The following is a 22,723-nucleotide window of genomic DNA, read 5'->3' as shown; positions in this document are numbered from 1 at the left end:
GAAAAGTTAAATAAAATTCCAATCCCTTGAAGGATTTCATCTCCTAAAGAAATTAAAAAAGACAAGCTCCCAAGCAGAATCAAATAGTGACAAGAAGGAATCAAATTTCCATACTTAGACAATTTCTTGACACAAATCGGAGAATTCAAGGAAGACATCCAACACGTTGAGGTGGCACCTCGTCATCTTCCAACCAATCAGATTGTTCCAAGTCAGCATGTCCAGGTTCAATGAACCTGACTTATCTAGAAGCTTCTAGAAGGGCACACTTCACAATGCCACAATCTTCTATTTTTATTAATGGTTCATATTTAGCAAGAAGGACAAGTGTCCCAAATGTAATTTTCTCATTGGTCGAGGGTAGTTAGTATTAGGAAACCCTAATTAGGGTTTGTAGCTTTCAATCTGGCCCCTTGATCACTGTTTGATCTCGGTCGTTCATTTATTTTCTGAATACTATATAAGGCTACCTCCTCTCATTTGGAGAGTGTGAGGTTTTTTGACATATTGTTGCGTAAGGTCATTTCTAGATAATATATTGTATGTGTGCTTTCTCTTAAGGCTTTGTAATGCCTATTGTTTGAATTATTTGCATGGTTTCAATTTCCTCAACACTTAGTTAAAATTAATTTAGATTTGCTTCATTGTTGTTATTTTGAATGAAGGATTTGATAAGTGTTAATTGATGATATATGATGAATGGATGATTTCCATTTCATCGTGCAAAGTTAGTCCGAGCCCATCCTCTGTGCATCCCAACATCTTAATCATAAGCACAATCCATTGAAGATTGCATCGACTTTGTGTGGTTGTCCCTAGTGTGGCGAAGCAAAGTTTGGTTTCCCGAGAACACCCAATTGATACCGTCTCTGGAGTTCATAGGATTAGATTAGCTTTCTCAAACCCTATCTCTTTTCTCCTTTTTGAAAGTCTAAATCCCAGAAAATCTCCCTCCCCCCTGCCCCCCCCCCCCCCCCCCCCCCCCCCAACAAAAAAAAAAAAAAAAAAAGAGCCTAAAATTGCTAAATCTATCTAAGTCTAGTAGTTCAAAGATACTTGTTAACGTAAGTCCCCCTTGAGATTTTCAGCATACACTACCCAAGAAGCTATTTCACTAAAGTCGCTTGTTTGCATATAAAGACCTTGGAATCAGTAATGATTTTTGAGGAGAGGATAGAATAACTTCGGGTATCCTATTCTAATGTTTGGTAGATGATAAAACAAACACCAACACGACCCACTTTTACTGCACCCATGTCACCCCTTATGAATGCATCAAACACTAGTGAGAACTAATATTAAAAATTATTTTCTCAATACACTCTAAGTGCCTTACAACACTTTCCAAGGATGTTGGAACCATGCAATGTGACACATGATTTACAAGGTATATGACACCTTAATCCTAACAAGAAATGTTAAAAAAGATTGTTATATTATGAAATTTATAAAATCAACTATTAAAAAGGAATGCTATTTATGAATTGGATTGGCTTAATAGGGCATGCCAAGTTCAATCACATATATTTGGGTGGTATAAGAATAAAAATAGATTATTTTATGACCAAAATTTAAGAGTTACTAGAAAGTTTATATAAGAATGACCCATCAAACAAATAAATGCAAATATTAAGTGAAGGTATTGAAGTGTGTGCACATAAGAATAAGGTGGGGGCTAAATATGTGAGGATGTATGTGCATTAAGATGGGTAAAAGAATAAGGAAAATGGGTTCGAATTTGCATAAGATTGCACCATTCATAAAAAAATATATAGGAGAGAACCCATTAGTCATGCACCTTAATTTCACACATCTCAAACTCTTAAATGATACATTATTTTTTGTAAAAAATTCAACATATATTTGTTTGTGGGTTAATGACCTAAAGTTATTGTTAGGCATCAATGTTGTAGCCACAATTACCTATATCATTGATGAGTTATCAAAAAAATACCTAAAAACAGTTACACTAAAACATGTGTGTATATATTATTGATCACCTTATGTATCACCATCTGCTTATTTCTTTGTTGCGACTTCTAGAAAGGACACTTTAGACCTCACTATATATGGAGTGAATTGGAAGACCACAATCCTCCTCCTCCTCCCTCTACTATTGCTCTTGCTGCTAAGTAGCATCATTTTATGATCTTATATTTCGGGTTGTTGTCACTAAAGGTGCGACTATCTCCCACATTTTTTTTGGTGAATATGTATAATACTATTTTATAAATGATAATGTAGGCATTCATCAAAATAGACACTTCATGTTATTTTTAAATATAAGCATATCGACTATAAATAATAAACAAAAGCATTAAAAAAACTACTATTAAACCATATATCCTAAAAACATTTCTTTAAAATCAACACACAGATATACAAATTTCAAACTATCAAATATGATATGATCTTTCGATGAGCTTTTTGAAGAGACAAGGCTTCACAAAACAACAAGTTTCTTACTTAAGATTCATAAAAAAAGAACCAACATGAAAAAAAAACTTGAAAACAAATTAATTTTGATTCTCGATTCCTTATATTGTAGATCTCATCATTAAAATAAATTAATTAATTCATTTATTTTGATTGTATTACCTATGACGGCCACCTTCAACCATGATCCCTTGTACCAAAATATGTGATTGCACGACGAAAATATAACAAATATCCTACTTCACCTAGAAGACAAGGGCGTACGCAATGGAGCGAAAGCCGCCTTTGCTCGTGGGGGAAAAAACATAATAATTATTAATATGTGATTTTGATACTAAACTTGTTACTCGGGAAAAGAATCAACAAAACTAAAATTCTCCGCTAAAGCGCTTTTGCCATCTACCAAATCTCACTCACTGCCCGAATTTTTTGTATGCAATTCGTTTTCGTCAAGTTATAAACCAAAACAAAAACAAAGAAAAATCGTAGAGAATTGTTGTGATCGGGTGAGGTGTGGGTGGGCAGTGGGCAACATCTGTAGAGAAAGATGAGTAAAAATGCATGCGGGGGTCCCAGCACCATTTTCATTCATTTTGCTTGTATTATCAATGTAAAAAGTTATGTTTATGAGATCTGAATATGTTGCCAAGGGCAATGATACTAGGGAGCGTTGATTGTTACGTGGATCGCAGCCACCGCTTTGTGGCGGTTTAGATTGTATTAAGTTAAGATTAAAGATTATACATTGATCATTAAAGATGCAGCAACCAAAGGAGGAGGAAATGGAGATTTTGGGGCCTCGTACCCTTTCCAACCAGGTTATGGAAGGTGAGAAAGTATTAGGGTTTTTGTCTCGTTTGTACAACTGCCCACTTTGTTTTCAATTGTGTCCAGCTACCAAGTGTTAGGGTTGGCTTTATGTCTGCAATTCTGAATAAACGTGAATTTCCCTGTTATGTTTTGGTGCTTTGCTTCTCCAGTGCAAAATTGTATGTTTTTGGATGTTAGTAAACAACCCGTTACCTGGTGCAGGGATAATTGGACTTATTTGGTTTTGTCATTATAACTCCTCATCTATTTTATGAAGTTGGTGGCTACGCATTCAGCATGGATAATTGGACTTATTTTGGACTTCTTTGGTTTTGTCATTAGTGTTCCTTATGTCTTGATACTGTTGAACCCATGCAATCAGCAAGATTTGTTTTCTGAGTTATTTAATTCTATTGATAAATCAAATATTTATTCTTTGTGAGCACCAATAAACTGAAGAATCATTCTTTGCGAACTATATAACTTTACCAATAAATGAAAGTATGTTTGAAAAAACTTAATTGTAAATTACAACATTGCGTGGCTGTGTGAAAGCAGTGGAATTGCATTTGAACAGTGTAGTCATGTGTGTCACAAGGCAAGAGACGTAGTGCTTATTGAGTATATGGTGTTTGACAGCAAGAGCAGTAGGGCAAGCGGAGAGAATGAACAAGACGGAGAAGGAGAATGAGGAGGAAGAGGCAATTATTGAGGATCCGCCAACATCAAAGTTCACATGGACTATTCAACACTTGTCCAGAGTGAACCTGAAAAAATATTACTCAGACATTTTTACAGTCGGAGGATTTAAATGGTATTATTTAAAAATTTATCTTGTTACTGCATTTGGGGCATTGAAGGTGGGGTTGTAAAGCAAACTATGTTAATGCTAATTAAAATTGAATTGCGCAGGCGGATTCTGATGTTCCCAAAAGGAAACAATGTTGACCGGTTGTCCATGTACTTGGATGTGGCAGATGCTTCCAGTTTACCTTATGGTTGGACTAGATATGCTCATTTCAGCTTGGCTGTTGTCAATCAGATTCATCCAAAGTATACTGCTAGAAAAGGTACAGACTCATTCGCTTCCCTTTTTACATATATGATTTTCTACCTTTGATGATGATAGAGCTTATCTTGCAGTTAATTCTTCCCTGTAAACATCGCCACATTGTACATTTCACCTCGCACATTTGATCTAATGCATTAGAGATTCTTAGTTTATATCTGCAGTCAGTAAACAGTAACCACATATCAGTTAGACTCTGTGTAAAGACCATTTATAGCTAAATATCTATTTTCGCAATCAGACTTAATTATTTCTGGTAATGCTTCGGTTTGGGTACTGCTGTTCTCATATGTTCCAGGTTCAGTGTTTTGATGATTTTGATTTGTTTAATGTGTTCACAGAGAATATGGCAATGCTTTCTAATAGAACAATAACATAACATATAATTGCATAAATCAAATACTCTCATAAATCAAATGAAGTTCTGACCTCGTATTGCAAACTCGAGTTTGATCATGCAGCACATTGAACATCCATTAAGCTTGCAAATCTAGCCCATACAGAAAATCTATGCCAGTAGTTAATGCACAGAAATAACATATGACATTCAAGTGTACAGTATGTTTCAGTCTGCTCCAGGAAACAGCTAATCGATGAGATTATTTTTGCTCAGGCAGTGAATGGCGCTTAGCACAAATAGCACAGCAACAAGGTGAATCTTCACCAGGTTCGACCCTTCAATTTCTCCTTCCAGCACTTATTTCATGCACCTGCAACTCTAAAGGAATGATATTTCCTGATATTCAGAGCTCAGGAAGCTGCCTACGCACAGAAAACCTGTCCACAATATCATGACAGAGAGGCGTCTCTGTAAAACTTATATGTTTCGACCAGCATGCAAAATATGATTTATATCATTAGAAACGTCTTCAACCCACTCACAAAACCCTTCAACTTGCAGCAATAGATGTGCGCCCAACTTCACTGCTTCAACCTGGTCGTGCTACATGCCCAAGGAAACTATTGAGCCGCCGATATCCTTAACACGCCAAAAATAAATTTCACTGCTCTCCTTTATTTTCCACGATGGCAATATATAGCTAAAGCCCAAAAATGAATACTTATCTCGATAGAAATAAACTCCCCTTTATTAATCGAAAAGAATGATAATCTTTATCTATTCCTTATGCCAAATTATAAAGGGAGTGGCCCATTCAATAAATCTCCATACTAATATTAAATTCAAAATGATATTCTTCCCACTATTAAAATGATGTAAATTGGCAGAGCACACATAACTGATAAATCTTTCAAACAGAACCACCTACAAATGTAAATAAATACCTCTGGAAGTACCTTATTCTTTTAATTCTGAAAACTAATATTTAGCTCATAAATGTCTCAAATAGAGACTTTACAAATTTTGTCCAAATGTGAATTCCGCTGCAAAGCCACCTCAAGAGTTGAATTGGGTTTCTGTCCAGTTGACCAAATCACCAAGGGTTTTCATCCCGGTAATTCTGAAGACACGCTTCCAATATTCAACATCAACCTCAACATGAACATTTATCTCCAAAAATTTCATTCTATAGAAATTAAATGATTCTTCTAGAATTTGTTATAACCAATTTTGGAATATTCTAGAAAATACATTAAATATTTGAGCCCATAAAATGATTTTATTTAATATTTGAGTTTCACTCACACATCACTTTAAATTAAATGATAATTAATTAAATATTAGTTGCCAAATTAAACTTTAGACAACATAATAAAATAATTAATTAAATATTTGATTTTTTCAAGCTTGTCGAAAATGGGACATTACCCTGCGTGTGTGTCCTCAGAAATGTATAGCTTGTCTCCTCACACACGTATAGTTTAGCATAGTGTACAGTTTATTAACTGCAAGCAATTCAGACTAAGTAAGATATCTAGACATGTTCAGCTCAAGGGCAGTTTGCATTCTCTTAACCGCTAATAACATTGTTTTTTGGTGACATTTCTATCCTCCTTTTGTATTGCTCTGTTTGTTAGGCTGTCATAATTCTGCAGGAATATATCATTTGGCATCATAGTGTCACCATGACCTAATCCAAGTACATCCAGGCTTGCTTGGGTTTCATCCTTGCTGATTCCTGTTTTTCTTAGCCTCAGATTGTGCTTGGTTATGGCACATTGCCCTTCCTGCCATTAATATTCAACATTGTCTTTGGTTTCTGCATCTATGAGGTCAATTGGTGCTTTTCGGAGCAGACTAGACAAGTGAGGTTTTGCTCCAATTTCTTTCACATATGTTACTTCTTTAACTTGTATTTGCATTTTAATATTTCTTCTCTTCATTTTAGTGCTTTTAAAATTTTTTTTGGTTCATTATTCATTATCTTCAAGAAAAAGGAAAAAATATCATTATGGTAATTCATGTAGCTCCTAAGCAGGTACCAGGACCCTGTTCTGCTTCAGTTACTAAACAGCTGCATGATCAATGCCAATAAGAAATTAAGTTTCAACTTCAACTCATAATTAGATGTCAAGCATGTTCCAGCCACTCATGGGACAACAACAGTCCCTGAGTTCTACCACTAAGACTCTCCCATCTGTCCTGATTGACCAACCTGCTTCAAGTTGAACACTAAGATTACTATTTCCCATTTGATGGAACAATTGATTGTAATTGGGTGGATGCTTCTATTTGTGGTCAAGAGGGGTATTTCAAGACACAGCTGACATTGACAGAGCCAGAACATATTACAATAGATGAGGTCCACATGCATGGTGGCAATCTCATGTTGAACTTTTGGAGGAGACAAATAAACAAAAATCAAGAAAACTTATTGAAAGGTACATCAATGGGTTCAGTTGCTCTGTCAGGTCAGAAGTGTTTGATCCTGATCAAGCTTTCACCTCAAATTTTTTTGAGGCCTGTTTTTTCATCCCTGAGAGGAGATAAAACTCTTCATTGTCAATTTCTTAGAGCATGCTTACCAACTAGATGTAATGGTGGAGGCCAAGCAGTGGAAGAAGAACAATCATTAAGTTGCACCTCAAAATAATGGAATTTTACCCCAATTAGCTCGTCAAACCTTGCCAACTCATCCAGTAATAGGAATGAGCAGAATGAACATTCTTATTGGAGTATCTCCGCTATGGGTCATGGGCCATGGCAATGAGAAGAACAATTCAGAAGAATATTATGTCTTGAAACTGAAGATGGCCAAGCCCTTCTAATTGTGAAGTAGTTCCTACTTTAAGAATTATAGGTTCAGACTTCGAATCCCAACATTTTTAATCCCCAGTCAATTCTCACAGGCAATGACTATCTTGCCAACAATTTAGAAAGTATATTTTCGCAAAAGTGTCAACATAGGGACAACTCATTGGAAATGGTTCTTGATAATGACATCCAAAGGTACTTGATAAAGGTTGTTGAATGATCTTTTTTTGCCAATTACAGTGCATCCACACCCATACCAGTTGGAATGGATGAAGATGGAGGGACAACCAACACTTGTCACATGCAATTGTTCTATTAATTTTGCCATTGAGCCATTCCTGGACATGGTTAATTATGATGTTACTCCATTGGACTGCTGCAGTTTGATACTTGGAGCATCATATTAGTAGGATTAGTATATTCTCTCCTGATTACTATCTCAAGTTAGTATATTCTCTCCTGATTACTATCTCAAGGACAAGTTGGTGGTTTTGCTCTGCATAATGTCAATTTCAACTATTAGAACTGGATAAAGGCTGGTGGTTATCATGTTCTGCCTGCTACAGTGCATCCATACCCATATCAGTTGAGATGGATCAGATGGAGGGACAATTGACACTTGTCATTTGCATGTGTTCCATGGCATTTGCCATTGAACCATTCTAGTACATGGTCAATTACAATGTTATTCCATTGGATTACCACAGTTTGATACTTGGAGCACCATATCAGTAGGATTGCAAGGTTGTCTTTGATAGCTTTTACGATATCTACTGATGGCAACTTTTGTTAGTCCTATACTCTCTTGAAGGCCTGCAGGTAAATAGGTCAATCTGCATAGATATTTGACTCAGGCATAATTTTTTTTATAAAATCATTCTAATGTTAATATCTTTCAAATTATATATGACTGTTGTCTTAAACACTCCTCGACAAATCATTAAGCTGGGTATAAAGTATTAATTAGCAATTAATAAGGGATTATAAAATATAATCCTACCATTTGTTTCGTTATTCAAATTTGATCACTTATTCATTTACTCTTTGCTTTCACTCACAAGTGTTTCGTTAATCCAGGTTTTTTCCTATTATTGTTTGGACTTGAAATGTCAAGTTGATTTGATGGTCTAAAAAGGTTCTATTGACTTCATCTTTCCATGACACTGGCTTAGGCCACAATTTCCATATTTATAAATGTTTAGTTTTTTGAATGTGATTCATTGAGCCAACCTTTAAGGACAATTTTCAAAGTAATGTCAAAGCAAAAAAGCAAATTGCATTATAAGATTTCATAGGTCTGCTGTCTAAGTAATTGATCTTATCAAAACAGCTAAATAAGGACTAGTTACTCCTGCTCCAAATTCATCATGAAGCAAATGCTGAGGAAGATTGAATTGTAAGTAACTCATTCAGATCTTATCAAAACAGCTAAATGACTAGTTACTACTACTCCAAATTCATTAGAAAGGAAATGCTGAGGAGATTGAATTGTAACTCATTCAACTCAGTTCTGTGTCGACAGGTTTACAAAAGAAGTTATCAACCTTCACTGTGAAATAGTCATGCATTCATCTTGATGAGCTACAGCTTTCTATGCTGAGATAAGAAATACCCCTTTAAGTGTTAACAGGGGCCTCACAACAACTTGAAAGTCCCTTATTTTATTATGTCACCAATATCATTGCGCAGAACATACTTGTCAGGAATGATCTAATTGAGAGCTAATGACAGGACAAGACAATATTTATAAGAGCTGAACAGAGATACTTCTGTCAGAATGAGGGTATCAAATATTCAACAGCACAAGGACTTAGTGATCATATTAAGTACTCATCCATTGGGCTTTAATATAACAGATTACTTATCTGGATCAACAACTATGTTAACAAATTATCACTATCACAAATGTGCTATCTGGTATGCTTCAGGTAAGAGTATTATAACAATTATGTTCAAGACAGGTTTGAATTCGAGTGTCAACAAGACTCATCTTGATCACCACAAAGCTATATTGGAGTTCTAAAAAGGTTTTAGTCTTGTAGATAATAGTCCCTTTCCTCATTATGGATGCCCAAGGTCATAATATCCCAAATTAGCAGATTGTATATGAAAAGAAGCTAAGGTGCAGAAAATGTTTCCTACACTAATCTAAGAATGGAGATGAATAGAAAACACGATCTATATTAATTAACAGGAAATAAACGACACAATAAATCATCCACCATAACATAATAGTGTGTCTTGGGTAAGCACTTTTGAGAAAAGAAATCCATCCTCCAAACTCCGAAGCAATGCCTTAATCAACAACAATATCAGCTATAATATAATTTAGGCAAGTAGCTTTCTCAAGAGACAACAACAACACTCAGAAATGGAGTAATACTTGCACGATGACAACACCTACAAAATATGGCATGTAAACTCCATCTCAAGCACCAAATAAATACATAACCAATAGACTACCAAAGAGGAGTTATGAAACCATGAGCTAATATTACCCAAAAGTGTTTTTCAAATGCCCTAGTCAAATTCCAACACCTAAATCCCAAGAGAAATATTTAAGAATTTGTCATAATATGTGATGGTTATCAGTTCAACTTGGGTGCACTAATTTGTCTTATTCAAACCCTCCAAAGATGCTTTATGATTGTCACAACAACACGCCATAGGTTGGTGAATCCTCTTGGTCAACAAGTATAACTCTCTCTTACAACTCTCTTATGTGTCATAGATGCTGTTATATTCCTGATGTGGGAGGCCTAACACTCGAAGCTACAACATTTGATTCAAGAACTCAATTAAGCCCAAATTGAAGATTAGAATGTAAGGTTGAGACACGTTTTCTAACATTCTGTCACTTGTCAAACACCTTGCAAGAGCAAAGGGATTATGAACATTGTCAAGCATTTGCTAGGAGTTGAGATGCCCATAGACTTACTACACTTGAACTTCATGTGCTAAGTGGCTCCTCAAAGCATCTGTAACATTCTCTTATGTATCAACTTTCTCCAACAATACCCTCCTATCATCCATCTTGTCACAAACAAAATGATATAGTGCATCAATGTGCTTCGTTTGTGTGTGAAAGGATGGGTTCTTTGCCAAGTTGATGGTATTATGACTATCACAATTACTTTAGCTCAATGTTCCTTGGAGTTTCCTAATGGGGGGATGGTGAGATGTGGGAACGGTAGGGCCAAGGACATAAGTTTGGGGATGGTGGAAGGATGGCAGTGGGGGGAGGGGGGGTGGTGGAGGGTGGTGCTGATATATATAGTACTTGAAAAAATAGTTATAAAAAGATGTATAAGAATTACATTTCAAATGAAACTTTGGCAAATTAGTAAAATAGCAAAATTGCAAATACTGAATACTAAAATACTTGAATACTACTAAAATTTGACAAAGAAAATGTCAAGTTGGAAATTTATATTATATCCAAAATATCATAAAGATTTACAATGAGTACAATGATATCAAAATAACAAAATGTAGTGAAGGGAGGCCTCTAGTTATCCCAAAACTCATCACTGGAACTACTAGACTCCCCATGGTCAAGCTCCGCCTAACTTATACAACCAGCCCTACCTCTGTAATTGTAGCATCCTCATCAATCTGTGATGGCTCCTCTAGCTATACACCCCATTGTGTTGTTGAACTCTCTTTGTACACAAGTGTCTTGTGGTCAATGAGACACAAAGCACTATGTACAGCCACAAGCTTCTCTGCTCTCCTAGAGGTAAGTTTGTTCCTTCCAAGAGATTGGATGAAGCTATAAGTAGATCAGTTCCTCTCAGCAGCTGAAGAACTAGAAATTTGAGATTGCAATCGAATGGCTAGAGTGGTACTCAAATAATTTGGTCCATGGAAATTCCACTACAAAATTGGGTTCTCCTGTGCCATAGTTGCAAGAATAACCCCTAAGAGTGGCAAATTTGGTCCACTTTGTGTGAATCGTGTTGGCCTCTACATGATCATACATCTTCTCAATGGCCCTAAAGAACCTTGCCTTCACATCAACATCTTGTATCAGAGTAACTCTACTAGGCCTATGGTTGTACCACTTAGGATTCAATGCATAGGCAACCATGTGCAAGGGAGTGTTGAGCTTCTCCTGTCTCTGATGAATGATTGCCTGTGCTCATTGTAGAATGTTAATTTGGGGTCCCCTTGAATGGTAGTCCTCATTTGTTCAAGCATAAAATCAATGCACTCATGCACCTCTCCAAGGTTAGGTTCATCAGCAACCCCATATTTGATGACCAGGACAACCGAAGTAATGATGGAGACTATATATTTTGCATCACTCGAAAAAAATCACTCTTGATTGTATCCTTCACCCTCCTCCCCTACTTTGTCATGGACTCGACCCACCGATTCCATTCTGTTGTCATAACCATGACTTGCAATGACTCTTGCAACTCAATTATTCTCTCCAAGAGAATGAAATAGGATGCATATCTAGTCTCAACAGGTTTCAAGAACTCCTTAGAGAAGCTCTTGAAGAGTGCATGTGAAGTGTGGTGGTTGCAGATATCTCTAGCATCATTGACCACTACTCTGATCCACTCAATCTTCCCCATGTCCTTGAGTGCATTATTCATCGTATGCACACAACAAGGAGTCCACCAAATATGTCTGTAAGCTGCCTCAACTAATTTCTTTGCAACTTTGCACACATGGGCTGCATCTATCATTGCTTGGACCACATTTTGTGACACAACCTCCTCAATAGCATTTTTGAGGACCTGAAATTGAAAACCAGCATCTTTTTGATGCCCTAAACAATCAACTGCATTAAGAAAATATGTGCCCTATGTACATGTCAGCATGATATTGGTGAGTGAACGATGTGTAATGTCTGTCCATCCATCCATGACTATACCACACGTACTCTTCATCCAACATTCCTTCATTTTCTCCATCAACACATTGATCTTGGAATAGTTCTTATCCAAGATCGTGGTCCTCAATTTTGTCTCCTTTGGTGGCACATATGATGGTCCTCCCCTGGCTACCATTGACATCATCTCCTTATAATAAGGAGATTGAGCTACATAAAATGGAATGACATTGGCAAAGAACTTGCCAGTGGCATCATCTATACCATCCTTAACTACACATTGAGTAAATCAGCTATGGGGTTATGGGCATCACTTGTCAATTTGCCTTTCCCCCTTACCCTCTCTTGCATGGACCGTTGAAGAACTTGCCATCTCTCCTACTCTTGTCTACAAAGTATGACTAGAACTCTGTGGTTGGCTTTGACAAACTTGCGTCCTATGAGACAAAGTAGTAGGCATAGGTGTAGTTGCACTGTCATTAGGAACACCCCATAGCTTGTATATCTCAGCTCTGTATGCTAGGTTTGCTGGTTTACCCAAAAAAGAACATGCGGCCACACCTTTTCCTCGAATATGAAAAAGTTGGGTGTTAACTCTAGTAATGTTGCCAAAAAGTTCAACTGCACAAAAGTTGCACTTCCACAACCTTGCACCCCTAGATGTCCCTAGCTTGCTTGGTAATTTTGTTGCAAACTGTTGGAGAGGAGATTTACGATCAAAAGGACCTCTAGCATACTCTGCCAATAATGTGGAGGGGCATTCTATACTTACAGTTGTACTTGACACGGAACTTGTTTGGGCCTCAAGTTCAGCCACATGATCACTCCCCTCAACCTCAGGTGCATATTTAGATTTTGTACTCTCATTGTGAACCTTAATCTCATCCTCACTCATGTCATGAGAGCTCATTGTGACACTGCAATAAACAATATAACTTCAAAATTTATAAGTTTAAAATTCTAAAAGTTTCAGCCTAGTTTGACAATTTTGAAAATAAAATTTAAAATTCAATATGGAATCTTGATGACAATATGAAAAATAAACATTGCATTGAATCTATGAATATGCATTTGTAGTCATGTCTATGCAATTATGATTAAAATTAAATTTTGAAAATGAAACTTACAAAAAGAAAATTGAAAAAATTGAAAAAACAGTCATAGAATCCTACCTTGTGTTTAAAAAATCCTCCCAACTTTGTGTAGAATCTCTCTCCTTCCTCTTCGTCTTGCTCCTTCTCACCCTTCTTGCAATTGCAGCACCTCAATCACACTCCTTCACTCCACTCACTCTCTTGCTCCTCTTCAACCTAGATGTTTAAAAACTTGAAATGAAAATTGTGAGTGAAAGAGAGGATTTTTGAGTGTTTAAAAGAGTTTAGAGGGCATGAGGGGCCAACTAGCCATTAAGGTTCAGCCTTTGGCTCAAAAATCTAAAAAAACCAAAATATTTTTTTAATTTTAAAACCTTTTTATGTCACCTAGAAATGGGAATTTCATGTGTGTACCCGAGATAGTCGAGGGATGCCTAGGTGTCCCAAGGATGTCTTGACATCCTCGACATCTCGATGGCGGTGGTGGTTTTAGGGGGACGTGCCCTCCTCGCCCCCCCATCTCAGAGATTAGCTACCCTTTGATACAAGCTCAAAAGCCAAATGGAGTCCTTACCGGCTACAAAGTACTTTGCAAGTTCTTTAGAACTCCCTTGTATTTGTTTGGTTCAAATTTGGGGCCAAGAGAGTACCAGATTTGCCTAGGGACTGCCCAAGTGCCTAAGGATGACCTTAGGGCAACTTGGGTTGTATCCAAGAGGACTCATGTGTACCTATGTATAATACAAAAAATACATTAAAACTTAATTATTTTCATAAATTTTTAAACAAAAAACCATTTACCAACATTAAGTTTGCCCTAAAGTGATCTTTATTCACTTATTTAAAAACTATGTAGCCCTCATCATTTGTACTAGTTATAAACATTAGCTTCACTATTGGTTTAGTGGAGAATCAAGATTTGGTTAGAAATAGTAAAGACTTGGTGTTGTAGACACAATGATAAAATTGTGCAAATGGCATGTGCCACAAAGGATTGGTGGTTTTTAAAGGCCTTAATTTGTGTTTGGTACCTTGTAAGAAGCATTGCCCCTCGACCTCATACCCCTAGACTCTTGTGAGGGGTGTCGCCCCTTGACCTTGTTGGGGCATTGCTCCTAGACCCCCACAAGAGGTGCTGCCCCTTCACCTCATTGGGGGTTTTGCCCCAAAATCCCCGCCAACCATTGCCTCCAAATCTAGGCCCTCTGTCATGGTGCACTCCAATTTGCGTCTCTTGTTACATAAGAAACCTAATTATAATGAAGGCATGACGAGGAATTTGGACCTAACTCTTGAGTGTGCCAACTTAGATGCTACTCTTGCCAAAATCTATGTAGATGAGGCAACTTGTACAAATGACATGGCTAGTGGGAGTGGCATCACAGTTGATTGTGGTTCAAATAAAATTGAACTAAATATCGATTTGACGCCCTTGATGAAGAGCAATATGAAGATTATAAAATATTGATTGTGATTTTCATTTTGTATTGACATTTGACAAATCACCAAGCTACAAATTTATGAGTGTTTTTTTTGCAAACTATGAGGTATTAAATATTTTGTTTTATGGCAATTATAAGTATCATAGTTTTTATATTTTTTATATCTATAAAATTGTAAAAATTATAGTTATATTGAGTATTAATAATATATATTATATATACAAATAATAATACTCACCTATAACTATATAATTAATTAATATTTAATTTATAATTAATTATATATAAATTATAAAATATAGCTATATTGAGTATTAATAATATATATTATATATATAAATAAGAATACTGACATATAACTACAATACATATAGTTATATATGAGCGTTACTTTTAGTATATGTATACTCCTATCCGTACTTGGGGAAAAAATGCCATAGTGGCATAGCCAAACTTGAACTCGTTCTCATACTAGGATGAACAGCTTTGGGATGAAGTGACCATAGCGTGTTTCTTACTTATCCAACAGATTGCAACATTGAATAAGTTAAACACATAGCCACTGGTAGACCACCTATTGTCAAAATCTTTTTTTCAATTTGGATCCACATAATTGTGTATATCCATTGAGTACTGGTCCATTGAAACATCACCATGGTAACAAATGAAATCCTTGAAAGTACCCTGCAAATACCTAAAGATCCTTTTTGCTGTAACTCAGTGTTCCTGTCAAGGATTACTACTAGCCATTTAATGATTCAAGACTCCCACTACTTGGGCAATGTCTAGTTTGGTGTAGACAATAGCATACATAAGGCTCCCAAGTGCACTAGCATAGGGTACTAAACTCATCTCCCCCATCTTTACAAGATTCATAGGACTTTGCTCAACTGAAAGTTGAGTTCCCATAGAAATAGGAACAATCACTGGTTTGCTGCCAGCCAAATGTTGCAAAAACAAACTTAACATAATTTCTCTGATCCATCCAAAGTTTTCTGTTAGCACCACCCATCTGATCTACATTGCAATAATGTACTTTGTAGCCCTCAAGTCCTTCATTACAAATTGTAATGAAAGCTAGATTTCAAATCCCTAATCATTTCTTTACCATAACAACATCTCATTTAGACATACAAGGTGATAATGTCAAAATGATCTCCATTTTGCTTATATTAAATACACTGATCTAACTTAGTCTTGATAAACCCTAACTTCATAACATAGGGATCGAACTTTTTGTACCACATTTGAGGAAATTTCTTTAAACCATATGGATATTTCTTCAATTGACAAATCAATATTTCCTTGCCGTTCTCAACGTAGTGCTCTAATTGTGTCGTGTAGATCTCCTCCTTTAGATCTCTATGCTAGATAGTTGTTGTCACATCCATTTGTTCAATCATAAGATCAAAAGCAATGGCATAAGCTAATAGCATTTTGATAGATTTCAACTTTGTAATAGGGGAAAAAATCTTGATGAATTCTATTCCCTCAATTTGGTAATAACCTTGGGCAACCAACCATGCTTTGTACTTCTCAATGTTACCATTAGAGCCCAACTTCTTTTTGAACACTCATTTGTAGCCAATGAGTTTTTGTCCTTCCAACAACTAAACAAAGTCCCATGTAATATCCCTGTCCAATCTCTAAAGCAAAACGAATAATATAATGTTGTCCAAAAGTGTGGCAGGCCAAGGACTTTTTCTCACTTGAGTTAGCAATGAATAGATTACTGTCCAAGGAAGGAAAGAAACAGGTCAATCAAAGGCATAAGGTTGATTCACACATTATTGCTGTCCAAGGAAAGACCACCATAGATTGATGAAAGGCAAGTAATTGCTTCATACACTATCGCTGTCCCAAGAAGGATTACTTCGATCTATAATTAGTTAATCCACTAATGACATTAATTAACAAAAGAAGAGGCATGCTTACTAATATATTTGATAAATTAAATATAGGAAATAATAATACAAATAACAATGCATACTAGATACATGAGTAAAATATATCTTTATTCGCACTTGAAATAATTACAAAGAAGAAGACCAGAGATGGTCGGCCAAGGATTAGAATTGATCCCACTATATCCTCCTACCTTCCTTGGTAGTACACAACATATTTAGGACCCAACAGTTGCCAAGAGGAACACAACCGTCAACCAACAGACACATAATACCCGAGTGACAACCCACTTACTACGAATAATTAATACATTGCCAGACAACAAATACTATCAAATATAACAATAGGCATGTTATGCCGACTACATCATCCCCCCCAAAAGAAAAAGTCGTCTTCTAGACGATAAGTATAGATCAAGTAATGTTCGGAAAGACTAATGACCGGAGTGTAGGCAATGACTTGGATTGGACAACCCCAACTTGTATTGTACCTACCAAATCAAATGGGGGTTTGGGGGCAATGCCCCCAACGGGGTCAAGGGGCAGTGCCCCTTGAGGGGGTCTGGGGGCAGCGCCCCCAATAAGGGCAAGGGGCAGCGCCCCTTGTGGGTCCCGAGGCCACCCAGTCACCAAGCCCAAATTAAGACCTTCGGAACCACATGAAAATCCATGGCGCACAACAATTTTCTGATTTTTAAAGACACCAAAAGCAATGCTGATGATGCTAGAAAATAGATATTTTATTTCAAAATTATGTTCAAGTCGTACTCTCCAGTGAGATTTGAAGACAGCATGTCGTTCCATTATATGCTTAAGACGTTCGAAAGGATGGCACTTAGATGACCGTATGGTGTACGGCCCAGAAGTTGTTACAACATGCTGTTTGGTAGGGTTTATCTCGTACACAGGTGGCACCTCCATGTATGACTTGCAACTTTTCCTCACGTGCGGCTTGGGATTGATGTACGACTTGGTTAATTGTTGTTCGTACAACCTCCTCCCCACTTGCCCGTACGGTGTACTCCTCACATACAACTCACCTGGCACCTCATATTCTCCCACGTACAATGTGTTCTTTCCACCCTTTTCACCTCTGTACGGATTGCTCACATGCGCTTTCTATTTTCCACACAAATTGCTTGTTCTCACGCTTGGCTGGTTGCTTCTCCGTACGTACGATCTCTACTTGTACGGTATACTCCTTATGTACGTTGTTCTTCCCTTGTACGACTCCCTTGCATATAATTTGTCGAGCTTGGATGGTACTTCATCTCCTTCGTATGACTTGCTTCTTTCCACTCTCTCTTATGATGTGTGGTCCTTCCTTCTGTACATTTTACTTCCTCTCACTCCCATGTATGATGTGTGGTCCTCCTTTTCGTACGGCTCTATTGCTTTGCTCACATACGACCTACCAATCTATTCCTCGTATGGTTCAATGCTCTTGTATGACCAAGTATCCCTTTTTCTGTACGAAGTGGGAAGATTGTTATTTGTAGCATAGGGTTCTACGTCTAAATTCTTGCTGTATGGCATGAGGATTGGGGGATGCCATTGCCACACTCTTACGGTGTTGTCCGCTAAATGTTGTTGTGCCCTTCGTTTAACTTTTTTAATTTTTATTGGCTCCAATATATTTTTCTTTTTCTTTTCATTTTCCATCTTCATACGGTCAGAGGTGTTGTCCATAACTTTACATGCTTTCATCGGTTGCTCTTCACCAAGGGTTGTGTTGTGACCTTTTTCACACATCGCCCCATTGCAAATGGGGACCCTCTCTTTTCTTTGCTTTTTAGGGTTTTTTTAGTTTCCCATGGCCTTCCGTTTCAGTTTTGTCAAGCCTTGCTCAGTTTTGAACAGTTCGAGTCCTAGAGATTGAAAGTTAGTTTTTGCAAACTATGTGATTCTAGAGTCGGGACATCGTCAAAGTGCCTAGAAAGGCCAAAGGACGAAGAACACAATTGATTTGAATGAATTTGAACAACTTTCTATTTTTAGAAAGTATGCTTTTTTGCTTTTTCCTATTTTTTAGGAAGTTTCGTTTTTGGCATTTTTAGCCCAATCCTTGGTATGGCTATTTTTAGAAAGTTTTCCCTATTTTTAAGGGATGCCTGCTTTTTGCTTTTTTGGAATGGGGACCTAGGGTTTGCACTGATCCCACTCACCTGCTTCGACTATGACCCAAAATTTCCAAGTTTTGACCTAAAAAGCCAGTTCCCTACATTTTAGGGGTCATAATGCTTCAGATGGTTTGCCTGAGTATGGATTTCAAATTTCAAGTTAATCTGGTTAAATTTGGTTAAAATGTGAAATTTTGAAATTTTCTAAATTTTTTCTAAATCTGGCTAATGGATGGTATTGAGTGTTATGGTAGGTGTTCAAAAGTCCGCCCAAGCATGTTGGAAGATTATCAAGATGGTAGCAATATTGGAGGTGCATCAAAAGTCCGCCATGTTGGAGAGATGCTCAAAGTTCGCCTTGGTGATGTTTTAAAATTCCACCCATGGTGGAGAGAGCTCCAAAGTCCGCCCTAGGAGATGCTTGAAAACTTCGCCCTTTGCCTTGTTGAAGCCTCCCAAAACTCTGCCCTATGCCTTGTTGAAGCCTCCCAAAACTTTGCCATGTTGGAGACCTTCCTAAAGTCCGCCCTCCTGAGAAGTTGAAGCCCAAGCAAAGTCTGCCCCCTTGGTAACCATGTCTCCAAAGTCCGCCATGTATGTTAAAGAGGCTATGAAGAGGGAGCATAAAACTCCGCCCTATGATGGAGAGTGCCTAAAGAGGCCATGTAGAGGGATGTCAAAAGTCCGCTCATGATGGTGTTTAAGCCTCTTAAGGCTTCCCAAAACTCCGCCTTAGAGGTTGTCTCTTCAAACTCCGCCATGCCTTGAGAAGGTGTCTAAAGTTCGCCTTTGTAGTCATGCCTTCAAACTCCGCCCTATGGTGGAGATGTCATAGAAGTCCGCCTTGCATAGAAAAGCCTCAAAACTCTGCTCCCCTTGATGCCTTCCAAAGTCCGCCATCCTTGGTGATGGACCAAAAGTCCACCCTTGGAGATAGTTTCAAAGGTCCGCCATGTTTGATGAAGATAGCCATGTCATAGCACTAAACTCCGCCCTCAAAGGAGACCCTCCTAAAGTCCGCCTTGAAGAGGGAGTTGGAAAGTCCGCCTTGGTGGAGGTAGCATCCAAGTCCGCTATGGCTTAGAAGAAAGGTCGCCCATGAAGAGAGTCATAAAAGTCCGCCCAAGCATGAGATTGAAGACAAGTAAACATGTTGGAGACCCTTCGAAAGTCCGCCCAAACATAAAGATCAACACTAAAAACTCCGCCCTACTCTTGGAAGTCAAACAAAGTAAATAAAATTTTGAGTGATGTCATCAAATCTTCCCAAAAATCGAACTCCTAATCAAATTAGAAAGTTGGAAAAAGAGATTTATAAAGATCATTGAGCTGGGAAATTAAAATGGAAACTCAAAATTAAAATTGGAAAGAAGATATTTTGCAAATCGAGAGGATTTTCAGACTGAATCCCAAATTAGAAACTTTTGGAAGATATTCTTTTATGAGCCTATTCGAATTAATCAACTAAAAACAATTTAGAAACTTGCATAAGTAAAGGATTTCCGAACTAGAGAAGATGACAACACTCTCCCAAAGGTTTGAGTCAGATTTAGAAACATGAGTTGGAGGATTTTGCGTGTTTCTAATTGGGAATTCAACTTCATTTACAAATACTTTATTTGTAACTTCATTTTTTACACTAAGAAGTTCAAAGTTCTTGAGGAGAGCAAAGTAAAGTGTTTGCAGATTGGAGTTCATCTGGAGAAAATTTGGTATCGCTTGCAGTTCGGCAAGTTTCTTGACAAAGGATTCACAGATTTTTGAGTGAAGCCAGTTGGTATAAGGAGGAATTGTTAATTCTTTCTGAGTTTTTGAGAAATTTCCAGCCTTACTTCAATCTATTCGAAGGTGAAATTGAATTTATGATGCAGATTTGTGTATTTTCTGAGTATTTTCAGAGTTATGGAAAATGATTTTTTAGTGGATTTATTCGAATTTCTAGTGAAGGAAAATCATTTTTTTGACCAAGTATAAGAGAGTTTTTGAGTTATAGCACGTAGTGTGGTATTGTGATCACAACCATCCTTGAGATTGAAGAATTTATATACAAGAATCCATTTTTTTTGGCTAAGTATGAGAAAAAAAAAAGAGAGAATGAAATCTTCAAACACTTAGCCATTCGCAGCCCCTATTTTCTTTTCGATCTATGAATTAATTTCTAAACTTAAGCTTCATTGTTTGGTTGCAGGTCCTAGGCACTATGAAATTTCAAGTGGATAAAGACGCTCCTCCTGAGTCAAGGATGACTTCGAAGTGGAAGAATGTTAGCAACACCAACCTCGGGCACATTAATCTGAGGGAATTTAAGAAGCGGATGTTTGGTTTGGACAACCTTGTGCCTACCACAACCGCACAAAAGATGATGAAGAGTGGCATCGTGCATGCTGCTGGTTTTCTCCCCACCATGCAATGCACCGAATTAGTAGTTGAATGTGCCAGACATTACAACCCCACCAGTAAAGACATTGTTGCACCTGATGGCAGAGTACTAGCGAACATTAGTGAGGAGGCATCAGAGAAGCCTTCAAGATCCCAGAGTAGCACAACACTGTGTACGTGACCAAAGATGAAGCAAATAACATGTATCAGGACCACTTGGAGGAGTATGACACCATCGTTAATCATTCTTGGCTGGATAAGCCAAGGAAAGGCACCTCCAAACTTCAAAGGAAGAGCTTGGTGAGAGCATACTTCAAGGAAGACATTGGAGACATGATTGTTCTACTGAACAGGATAATGGGAAATCCTCAAGGTGCTCCATTCGAGCCCTGGATGTATTTAAGATAGTAAGGTTATCATTTTGGGATCACTTCCAGTGGAGCCCAAAATGTGTGAACTAAGGCTTCTAGTCAAGCTCCAAATCAGCGAACTAAGCCTTGACACTTCCAGTAGCCATCAAAATCAGCGAACTAAGCCTTGTGTGTTTTGTTTCTTAAAGGGACCATGATCTTGCTAAATACGTTGTCAAGAAGATGTTGCAAGCTTAATCAATGACAAGTCAAGGAGAGAAATGTATAGCAAGCTGATCAATCTTTCAATTTCCACTTCCAATTGGGCTTCAAAAACACGAACTAACATTTCTAGTTGCCCCCTCAAAGAGCGAACTAAGGATTGATGATTTCCAATGAAGCCTCCAAAGAGCGAACTAAGGATTTTGACTTCCAGTTGCCCCCTCAAAGAGTGAACTAAGGATGATAGACTGGGCCCAGATGATAAGTGACAACCTGGACAGCCAGTTGAGGAACCTAGAAGCAAATAGGACCTTCTTCATGAGCTTTTACCTGTTTTATTCCTTGGCGAGAACCTACAGATACAGAGGTCTCACTTGTAGAGGGGAAGTGGGAAACAAAGAAAACCAGTTTCCAGTCTATGATTGTTATCCCCAGCTCCACATGCAAGAAAAGTTCCATTTTAAAAGAGTGAATGATACCTTCCTCATGCACATCACGTGGACGTTGCAAGGTGGACTGCACCAGAGACTCTCTCAAGAGTCTATGGACTTCATCAATAGATTTGGATATTGGTATATCCAATACCCGAAGTTCACCTACCTCAGAATTCAGGGATTTACTGGGTCTCCCTATAAGCTTCTAGCTAACCCTACCAACCGAGTTGTGTTACTCGAGGTTGTGAATCAATTGGAGGGGTACATGGCGATTCAAAGAGATAAACAAAAGAAGGCAGGAACTTCCTCTCTCACCATTGGTAATGGGTTGGAAACATGCCCATTGTCACAAGGAGCTGCGACTGCTGAGAAGGAGCTGGCTTGGTATCCTTTTTATCAGTACAAGGCGAGGAAGAATTTTGATCTGTTCCACAAAATAAAAAGGGTTGAAGGGATGACATTTGAG

General features: G+C 37.6%; 1 protein-coding gene across 2 annotated transcripts in view; it reads left to right on the top strand.

The window, feature by feature from the left end:
* The first annotated feature begins 2,811 nt into the window (after positions 1-2,811).
* Positions 2,812-22,723, top strand: part of LOC131035079 (ubiquitin C-terminal hydrolase 12) — a 225,024-nt gene continuing 205,112 nt past the window's right edge. The window contains exons 1-3 of one of the 2 annotated variants that reach the window (XM_057966707.2): positions 2,812-3,264; positions 3,886-4,060; positions 4,159-4,316. In XM_057966707.2, the coding sequence (XP_057822690.2) occupies positions 3,195-3,264; positions 3,886-4,060; positions 4,159-4,316 (403 nt within the window). In that variant the 5' untranslated portion in view covers positions 2,812-3,194. The remainder of the gene's footprint in view (positions 3,265-3,885; positions 4,061-4,158; positions 4,317-22,723) is intronic. The other variant, XM_057966706.2, reaches the window with a different exon arrangement.

Source organism: Cryptomeria japonica, chromosome 3 (genome assembly GCF_030272615.1).
Source record: "Cryptomeria japonica chromosome 3, Sugi_1.0, whole genome shotgun sequence".
In the NCBI taxonomy this organism is placed as follows: Eukaryota; Viridiplantae; Streptophyta; class Pinopsida; order Cupressales; family Cupressaceae; genus Cryptomeria; species Cryptomeria japonica.
The sequence above is the reverse complement of the archived record's forward strand: the minus strand, read 5'-3'. Positions and strand labels throughout refer to the sequence as shown.